The sequence below is a fragment of the Puma concolor genome, chromosome C1 (assembly GCF_028749965.1).
Source record: "Puma concolor isolate L17-30 chromosome C1, mPumCon1.1.hap2, whole genome shotgun sequence".
Lineage (NCBI taxonomy): Eukaryota > Metazoa > Chordata > Mammalia > Carnivora > Felidae > Puma > Puma concolor.
This window is the reverse complement of record NC_141674.1, coordinates 107236941-107247028: the sequence shown is the minus strand read 5'-3', so window position 1 is coordinate 107247028 and position 10088 is coordinate 107236941. Positions and strand designations below refer to the sequence as shown.

The 10088-nt window shown below is 42.3% G+C and overlaps 1 protein-coding gene across 1 annotated transcript; it reads left to right on the top strand.

Annotated features, from left to right (window-relative positions):
• Positions 1-799: 799 nt before the first annotated feature.
• Positions 800-5597, top strand: TCHHL1 (trichohyalin like 1). Its single transcript, XM_025912645.2, has 3 exons — positions 800-843; positions 1939-2094; positions 2769-5597. The coding sequence occupies exons 2-3, from the start codon at positions 1957-1959 to the stop codon at positions 5292-5294; spliced, it is 2664 nt and encodes an 887-aa protein (XP_025768430.2). The 5' UTR covers positions 800-843; positions 1939-1956; the 3' UTR covers positions 5295-5597.
• Positions 5598-10088: the final 4491 nt, after the last annotated feature.

Below are 10088 nucleotides of genomic sequence, written 5' to 3'. Positions count from 1 at the left end.
TAAATATTCTCTGTGAAGAGGGACCCAGATCTAAAAGGTAATAAAAATATTTGCCAGTTTAGCATCTCAGGTCTCTCCCACCTGTCCTCAGATTGGTGGTTTCTAGGTCTCCCTTTCCCTTCTACAAGAAAGAATACAGGAATATAGATGCCCATTTCTAAGCTCCTTGGATATAAAAAGCACCTTTAAAGAGCAGATATCAATCACTTTTTAAAACTAGCACATCCTAGGTAAGCAAAGTTCTGCACACCCAGCAAGATTTTTTTTTTTTTTTCCTGACTCTGCCTCTGGGCAAGGAGAGCAGAACATTGAAACACCTCAATCAACTGGTGTCTCCACTCTGGTCACATTGTTCAATGGGGCCTCTATTTTTAAACATATGATTGATACCCATTTGACTGGGTCAAATACAGTCCATCCTGTGGGCAGAGGGAGGAATCAGATGACTTCTGGTGTCCCTGCCAGCCCTATGATTTGACAAACAGAAATATAATTGTGTCCTTAGGTTAAAAAAGAAAAAAAGCCAGCACCACCCTCAAGATTCCTCAAAACTATAACCTGCAAAAGTGAGTAAATGAAACAAGATATCCTCTCTCCTTCCTTCGGATGAGTCTGAAGCTAAGACTTAACTGAAGCTTCTTAAAGAAGGAAATAAAAATAAGAGAAGCTGAGAGTAGACAAGGAAGGGAGACTGGGTTTGATGGTGATGAATCAGGGCATCAGACCCAGAGGGTGTCTCCTTCCTAACTGTGCAATTAGGGACTCAATAAAAGGTTTCAGTGCTTGTTGTCAGCTCACAGCCTGCTGTTCATTTTATTCTACTTGCTCTCATTCGTGAACAAGGTAAGTCTCATAGACCATATGTTTGAGCTTGGATCTCAGCTGCTGCTCTGCTTATCTGGGAGATTGTGTAAGGATTCCAGAGGAGATATACCCCAAGTCTAATTTGACCACTATTAATCCCACTAAACTGGGATCTCCAGCCCCCCACATGAATCTTTGCTTATGAAATTTCTCTGATCTTTGTCTTTTTTAAAGAATATAAACTGTATGACATAGGCATGAACATTTTTTAACAAGACATGGGACTCAGAGCTATACTAAAATGAAAATACATAGTCATTTAAATGGTGGGTAAAGACCAAGGGGTCAGGATTCTATTTGTTTTACAAGTGAGTTCACTGAGCCGTGTCTTCTTGGTAAAAATATGTTCCTTCAGCCTGCAGATACAGGGGTTGATTTTCTTGGCATTACTTCTCTTTCATCTATAAGCTTTTCTAACTTTAAAAGTTATGCTTTCCCAAGGTACCTGGGTGGCTCAGTCGGTTAAGCGTCCAACTTCGGCTCAGGTCATGATCTCACAGTTTGTGAGTTTGAGCCCTGTGTCGGGCTCTGTGCTGACAGCTCAGACCCTGAAGCTTGTTTCAGATTCTGTGTCTCCCTCTGTCTCCCTCTCAGTCGGTCCCATGTTCATGCTCTGTCTCTCAAAAATAAAAGTAAAAACAAATAAAGTTATGCTTTCCTAAGCAGAGGAGTTAGACTGAACCAAGGTAGGAAAAAAACAGGTGGACACTCTCAGATAAGGCTGGAAGGATTGGTCCCACTCTGTTGGCTTCATTTGTGCATTTCAGTACTTACGTTTGTGTTCTTCTTCCACTTCCTTTTGCAATAAAACTTTCTCTGAACACATGAGTGTCACTGTCCTCCACAACGTGGGGTGAAGTGTCACTTCTAATACCTACTTGTGTCAGATCTGATCTCACTACATTATCCAGTACAAAACTAAATCACTGAAGTTTAGATACTGTATCTTGAGATACAGAATAGAGCAGATGATACCAGTGGAGCAGAGGGAGAGACAGGAAAGAGAACAACCTCGGCATCTCGTTCCTGAAAGACCCATCCTAGGAAATGAGCTTTGTTTGTTCTTTCTCACAGTCTCCTGAGTTGGGAAAGATGTCTCGGCTCCTGAGAGATGTCCTCTGTGTAATTGAGACATTCCACAAGTATGCCCGGGAGGCTGGTGATGAGGCAACACTGACCTGCACAGAGCTGAAACGGCTCATCCAGGGCGAGTTTGGGGACGTTCTTCAGGTGAGGTGTTCACAGAGCTGTGGAAATTCTCCCCCACTTACTCTGTCTCCATAATCTATGCAAGATGGGCTTAAGTAATCCCTGCTTGTTTTACATTTGGCTACCAGCTCTCGGTACTCACTGATTTTGAATAACTTTTTCCAGTCTTAACTCCCTATTCTGTGTAATTGCTTAATCAATCTTACAGAGAAAAATGAGGCTTTCCTCTGGGACTATGCTTCAGGAGAGTAGGTTCTGAGAGGTGTCACGAACCATTATACATGCAACTCACAGTGATGTAAAAGCTCCTTCTTAGGGTGCCTGAGTGGCTCAGGCAGTTAAGCTCCTGACCTCAGCTCAGTTCATAATCTCACAGTTGCATGAGTTTGGCTCTGCATCAGGCTCTCTGCTGCCAGCTCAGAGCCCACTTCAGATCCTCTGTTCCCCTCTCTGTGCCCCTCCTCCCACCAAAATGAATAAACAGTTAAAAAAAAAAAAAAAAAGCTCTTTCTTAGCATAGCTCTCTAATGCAAAATGGGATCCAGAATCAACAAGTTCTTACTGTTTTGGGAAATTTCACTAGTTCTTAAAGAAGAAGTTTAAAAAAGGGGGGGTGGATTCTTGGGAGCTATGTAGATGCTCAGGGCACTTGACCACATATAAATAGGCTGATTCCTCATTGTGTTTTCATGCAGCCACATGCCATTCTTGCTGTGGAGAGAAACTTGAACCTTCTGGATATCCACAGCAATGGCACCATCAGTTTTGATGAATTTGTTCTTGCAATCTTCAACTTGTTGAACCTCTGTTACCTTGATATACAATCGTTACTAAAATCAGAACTCAGACAAGTGTCTGAACCAGAGAAGAAGCCAAGCGGTATGGATCTTCAGGTCACCAGTGGCACTGACCAGTGGACAGAGCAAACTGCAGCAACTCAAGACAGGGTGGCACCTCCTTCAGGAATGGCATTATCAGCTCAGCTCAGCCCTAAGGAAAGGGGACACAATGGAGTTAACCCACAGGGAAACACCAAGACTTACAAGCTGCTAGTAGAAGCATCTGAGCACAATGACTCTAAGAACCAACACCTGGAGAAAGATCAACGGAGCCAGAAAACAGCCCAAGGTACACCAGCTACAGGAGACAGTGGGGCTCAACTTGAGAGCAACAAGTCAAGAGCAGAATCAGAACAGATCGGCGGTCCCACAAAGGGGAAGGGACAGGATAAGGACAGTCCCAGGGAGGGAGATAAACCAGTCAGGGAGCAAAGTAGCACTAAGACAAGAGATCAATTTGGAGAACAGGAAGGGAACCTGAGAACCCAAAGTGATCTACCAGAAAAAACACAGAGGCCTGCCAAAGATCAGGAAGTTGCAGCAGAAAAGGGTATTAAGGAACATTCTAAAACACAAGAACTATCACTGCCAGGAAAAGATGATCCCAGTTCAGAGCACACTGACCTGCCAGAACAAGAAGCTGACCAGAAATCCTTGCAGACAGAGAAACCAGTTGAGCCTGAGGATGATGATAGAACATCTGAGAACCAAGAACCAGGAGAGGATGCTGGTAGGACACCACCTGAGACAAAGAATACAGTTGAACCCAGGGATGATGGCAGAACATCTGAGACCCAAGAGCCACCAGCGCAAGAAAAAGAACATGAACCAAAGAACCTGCCTGACCAAGGTGATAGCATAAATGTTTCAGAAACACCTGATGTTAGAGCTGTAAGGAAAGAGAGGAGAGGCTCCAAAGCCCATGGAACAGCAGGGGAAAAAGAAAATGAGAGAAAAATTCAGCTACCAACTCTGGAAGACCAACCACAGGATGGAAAGTATCAGGAACTCCAGGTGTCATCAAAAGGAAGGTTAGAAGGTTCTAAGATCAAAGGGTTAAGCTCACAAAGAGGAAATCAAAACCATCCTGAGATTGAAGGAAGAGTCACTCCAGAAGAGGCAAGACATGCTGAGAAATGCATAGCAGAAGCACTTAAGGGCATCAAAAATGCCACTGTAGCAGAAGGGACACCAGGAGCAAGAGAAAGAACACAAGAATTGGAACCACTCAAGAACCAGTCTGGAGAAGAAAATAAGAGGGTCACCAAGACTCATGACAAACCAGTCAAGGAGGACGATGGTTACCAGGGAAAGGATCCTGAGCCCACACTCACACAGAATAATGACAGTTCTCCCGAAACTCCCAATAGCCTGGCTCCAGAGGATGGTGACAGCAGCTCAGAGACTACTGACTTGCCTGTGAAAGAGGATGCCCAGAGTCAAATAGACCCTCTCAGAGAGCCTGTGGAAAGAAGTCACAATAATAACCCAGACCCTGAAAAACAAGTAGCACTGGGTGAGGAAAGAACTCAGGAGGTCATGGTGCCGGCAGTGGGAGAGGATAAGCGGCTCCCCGAGGAACCAGAATGGGCTGCCAGAGAAGATCACAGGAGTCAGGGCTCAGGGACCAAGGGCCCAGGTCCAGCTGTGCACCCTGATGGACATCCAGAGGCACAGGAGTCCACAGCAAGTGGTGAAAACAGAAAGGCGCTGGAGACAGAAATCCCAGGTACCCTGGATGTAGGCTTCACTGACCAGCTTTCCATAAGGCAGCTCCCTGCAAAGGAAGACAGCAGTAAAATGCTAAAGGCCCAGAGCCCAAGTACAAAAGGAAAGGAAGGTGGAGCACCAGAGACCCAGGAGGCTCGAGTAAAAAGTCTGGATGAGGACAATTCAGCCTCTCCCAAGACACAACTTGAAAGAGAGGAACCTACAACATTGAAGGAGGATGAAATCCCCCAAGAGTTGGCAGAAGAAGCCAATGACCAACAAATTCCAGCCAAGAAAGGATATGATGCTTCAGTCCCCCAGTCAGGCCTTGAAGAGAAGACACAGATGGACAAAGAGCCCCGTTTTGTGGAGAGGGGTGCAGTCTATGCTAGTCCTCTGTACCAGTACCTGCAAGAAAAGATACTGCAGCAAATGGACATGACCCAAGCAGAGCAGCAAAATCAAGCTCGATCAGCCATAGCATCAAACCCAGATCATCCTATCTCCTTCGATGACAGCCAAGCATTACATTCCACCAGGGAACATCTGCCTGGTACAGATCCTGCCCATGCACAGCAAACATTAGCCCCCCAGGCCTCAGAAGATAAGCAGGACCACCTACAGGGAGAGAACCCAGTACTGCAAAGGGAGGCAAGCACCAAAAAGCAATGAATCGTTATCACGATTGCAGGTGAAGTTCCAAGGAACTTCATGCATCTTAACATGTCCCAGGCTTCTTCCCTCCCAACCACCCTAGTGTTCACATACACACATGCAGATGCAGATTAATAATAATCTTTTAAATTCCCTTCCTGGGTTTCCACAAATGCAAATAAGAAAGTATTCAGCAGTGGGAGCTGCCACCAAAGAAATATCACACCAAACATGCTATGATATGATGCTACTTCCAAGTAAAAAAATGGATTTTCTCATGACACAATTTATCGCAATTTACCTGTCACTAAAAATAGAAACATTCCTTTCATATTTTTAACAGATGATGATTTCCTCAGTTGATTCATTGGCTTTTTATAATGTGACAACAGTGAGTACGAGACTCCTCAATACCACCTTATAATCATAAAATATCACTAATTCATAGATGCAGATTATTCTGCTTCATATTTCCTAACAGATTTCAAGTTTATCCTAAAACTGTGTCCTTCAAGATAATCTCAGATATTGCCATAACTTAAAATAATTTTTCTAGCACCCAATCAGAGTAGATTCATGACTCTTTGCTAATGTCTGAGAGCAACTAAATCTATGCCATAGATTCATTCATTCATTGATTCAGCAAACTTCTATTAAATCCCACTCCTTACACAGAGTTTTCAGAGTGTCTGGCTCAAATAAGCAATCAGAATAATTATCAAGGAGAGAGAGTATACAAATCTAACATATGCTTGATTCCATAAGAAGCTCTTAGAACCTATGATCCACTAAGTCTATAAAATGTTTACCCATATGGTTTGCTGACAGCATTGTATCAAAATTAGCAAATAAATGACCTTATAATCAATATCTTTTGTTCATTCTTTTTTTTCCCCCTTTATTCGCCATCTAGCCCTGAAGACACTGATCAGAAACAAAAACAATCTTAGATTATTTTAAAAGACTGTAATTGAGGGGCGCCTGGGTGGCGCAGTCGGTTAAGCGTCCGACTTCAGCCAGGTCACGATCTCACGGTCCGTGAGTTCGAGCCCCGCGTCAGGCTCTGGGCTGATGGCTCAGAGCCTGGAGCCTGTTTCCGATTCTGTGTCTCCCTCTCTCTCTGCCCCTCCCCCATTCATGCTCTGTCTCTCTCTGTCCCAAAAAATAAATAAACGTTGAAAAAAAAAATTAAAAAAAAAAAAAAAAGACTGTAATTGGGGCGCCTGAGTGGCTCAGTCGGTTGGGTGTCCCACTTCGGCTCAGGTCATGATCTCACGGTTTGTGACTTTGATCCCCACGTGGGCTTCTGGGCTGACAGCTCAGAGCCTGGAGCCTGCTTCAGATTCTGTGTCCTTCTCTCACTCTGCCCCTCCCTCTGTCTCTCTCTCTCTCTCTCAAGAATAAATTAAAAAAAAAAAAACATTAGAAAAGACTGTAATTAAAGGATGATGTCTCAGAGGATGAGGCCCAGGAAAGGAATAAAATATATATCATATTATGTTTCCTGAATCCAAAATGCCCCATCTCCCATTGCATCCTGCTTTTGAGTTTCTTCCACTTTATCTCACACCTCTTCCATAATTTAAAATTCTCCTATATTTCTTCCGCCTCCAACATCTTCAGCTCTCTTCACTCTACCTTTGAACATGAATGAATATCCCTATCTAAATTTTTTTTAATGTTTATTTACTTTTGACAGAGAGAGAGACAGAGCATGAGCAGGGGAGGGGCAGAGAGAGAGGGAGACACAGAATTTGAAGCAGGCTCCAGGCTCTGAGCTGTCAGCACAACACGGGGCTCGAACTCACAGACCGCGAGATCATGACCTGAGCCGAAGTCGGACGCTCAACTGACTGAGCCACCCAGGCACCCCATGAATATCCTTATCTAAAAAAATATATATGCACTCTAATGACCAAGAAACATAAGCCAACTCACAAAAAAGAAAGATATATACTAGAGCTTAAACTAACCAGCCTTTTTCACAAGCAACAGGCAATATGTATCAGGAACCACAAAAATGGCAAAGGGTATAAATAATAGATTTGCAAAAGAAGCTATACATATGGCCAATGAATGCATGAAATCCTCACTAGACTTTAAGGAAATGCAAATTAAAAATAGTTTTTTCAAGAGGCACCTGGGTGGCTCAGTCAGTTAAGCGTCTGACTTCAGCTAAGGTAATGATCTCATGGTTCGTGAATTCGAGCCCCACATCAGGCTCTGTGCTGACAGCTCAGAGCCTGGAGCCTGCTTCAGATTCTATGTCTCCCTCCCTCTCTGCCCCTTCCCTGATCTCTCTCTCTCTCTGTCTCTCTCTCTCTCAAAAATAAATAAATATTAGAAAAAAATTTTTAAGTAGTTTTTTCACTTGTCAAGTTATTAAACGTTGTTTGTTTCTTTTTAATAACCACACAGTGATTAGAGAAACAGGAACTTTGAAATACAAATGGTAGATGTATAAATGAGTAAAACTTTCAAGATGGCAATTCAATAATATGCACAAATAGGGGCTCCTGGGTGGCTCAGTTGGTTCAGCATCTGACTTCAGCTCAGGTCATGATCTTGCAGTCTGTGAGTTCGAGCCCCATGTTGGGTTCTGTGCTGACAGCTTAGAGCCTGGAGCCTGCTTCTGATTCTGTCTCTCTCTCTCTCTCTCTCTCTGCCCCTCCTCTGCTCATTCTCTGTCTCTCTCACTCTCAAAAAATGAATAAATGTTAAAAAAATAAAAAATAATATGCACAAAAATATTATTAAATATGTCTCAGATGGCATTATAAGGAAATAATCAGGGATGTGTATAAAAATTCATCTACAAAGATATTAGTCATAGTGTGTTACAGACAGAAAAAACAGAAATAACCTAAATGTCCATCATTATAGGAATGGTTAACTAAATTATGGTTACTGGATACTGTGGAATGCCAAAAAGCGCAACTGGCGGAAACCTAGAGGCATTGACAATAGGGTGTGCAGAAGATTCAAGGGCCAGATCTTGATGCCCAACATTGGTTACGGGAGCAACAAGAAAACAAAGCACATGCTGCCCAGTGGCAGCATTAGAAATTATGAGGTAAGATTTTCTTTTTTTTTTTTTTTTTTTTTTTAATTTTTTTTTTCAACATTTATTTATTTTTGGGACAGAGAGAGACAGAGCATGAACGGGCGAGGGGCAGAGAGAGAGGGAGACACAGAATCGGAAACAGGCTCCAGGCTCTGAGCCATCAACCCAGAGCCCGACGCGGGGCTCGAACTCACAGACCGCGAGATCGTGACCTGGCTGAAGTCGGACGCTTAACCGACTGCGCCACCCAGGCGCCCCAGTAAGATTTTCTTTAATTGAGAAATGATTCATAAAATACTAAGCTTTGAAGGATTATAAAATTGTATATGGAGTATGATTCTCTTAAAGATTAACAAATAAATAAATAGGCAGACTATGAGACCAAAATCTTAAATAGTAGTTATCTCTAAGTAGGGCAACTGTAATGACATTTATTTCCTGATTTAAGATTTTCTTCATTTTCCAAATTTTCTGTAATGAAAACGCAATACATTTGCAATCCCAAAAATAAATGCTATTTTAATAACTAATTATAACCTTTAAATCTAGTCTCAAGAAATAATGTAAAACAGAAAAAAATGTTCTTCAAGATGTTCACAACATCGTTATTTTTGTAATAAAAAGTACATAAAACCAAATTTTTAATAGCTTATAAATAGCATCAAATATCCCTTTGATGTTAAAAAAAAATATCCCTTTGGTGTTAAAAAAAATCCCTTTTATAACATTTATTCATTTTTGAGACACAGAGTGTGAGTGGGCGAGGGGCAGAGAGAGAGGGAGACACAGAATCTGAAGCAGGCTCCAGGCTCTGAGCTGTCAGCACAGAACCCAACGTGGGGCTCGAACTCACAGAACACAAGATCATGACCTGAGCTGAAGGCAGACGCTTAACTGACTGAGCCACCCAGGCACCCCTGATGTTTATATATACTCTCTAAAATGTGCATTTATGAAGCATCTGCATCATATGGAAAATCCGTTATGTGGAAAAGCATGATACCATCTGTGCTTACAGCAGGATATCGACAATATATATGATGAAGAGAAAATATACCTAAGTATCTACAATGTTCATCTCTTGGTGATAGAATTACAAGTGACTTTTTCCCCTTCTTTCTAAATTTCTATATTTTCTGTGTTGAGTATATCTGATTTATTTTATAAGAAAAAAATTGAAAAATAAATAATAGTTTTTTAAACATTCTCTTCACATTCTAGCAACCATTCAATTTTTCTCTCCCTCTCTCTGCGCTCTGTTCTATCCTTAATACAAAGCAATGCTTTTTTCCATCATCCAATAAAAATTATTCCTCTGAAGAGGGCATTGCCCTCCATCTGACAAGCCTAGCGACCTCTAACCTCCATGTTTTCAGACCTCTTGTGGCTGATAACTGCCTCTCAATTCCCCAGTCCTTCCCCACCTCCTGTGGGTTCTTCTCAACCAATTCACAAGACTATGGGTTATTTCCAAGGGTTTTTTTTTTTTTCTGGACTTTCTCTCTCTGAGAACCTCTCCCTGGCCCAGTTACTAGTGTCTCTTCCACAGTGGTGTTTCAACTCACCTTGTTCAGATTTGACTGTGCAATTCAATCCAGTTTATGCAATTGCTCACAAGATATGACCCCTGAGACTGCCAACCACTCCCCATTAAACTGGCTTGTCTTCTCAATTTCCCTCATTCTGTCCTCTCCATCCCCATTCTATCAGGCTTCAAAGGCACAAACTTTGGAATCATCATTTACCTT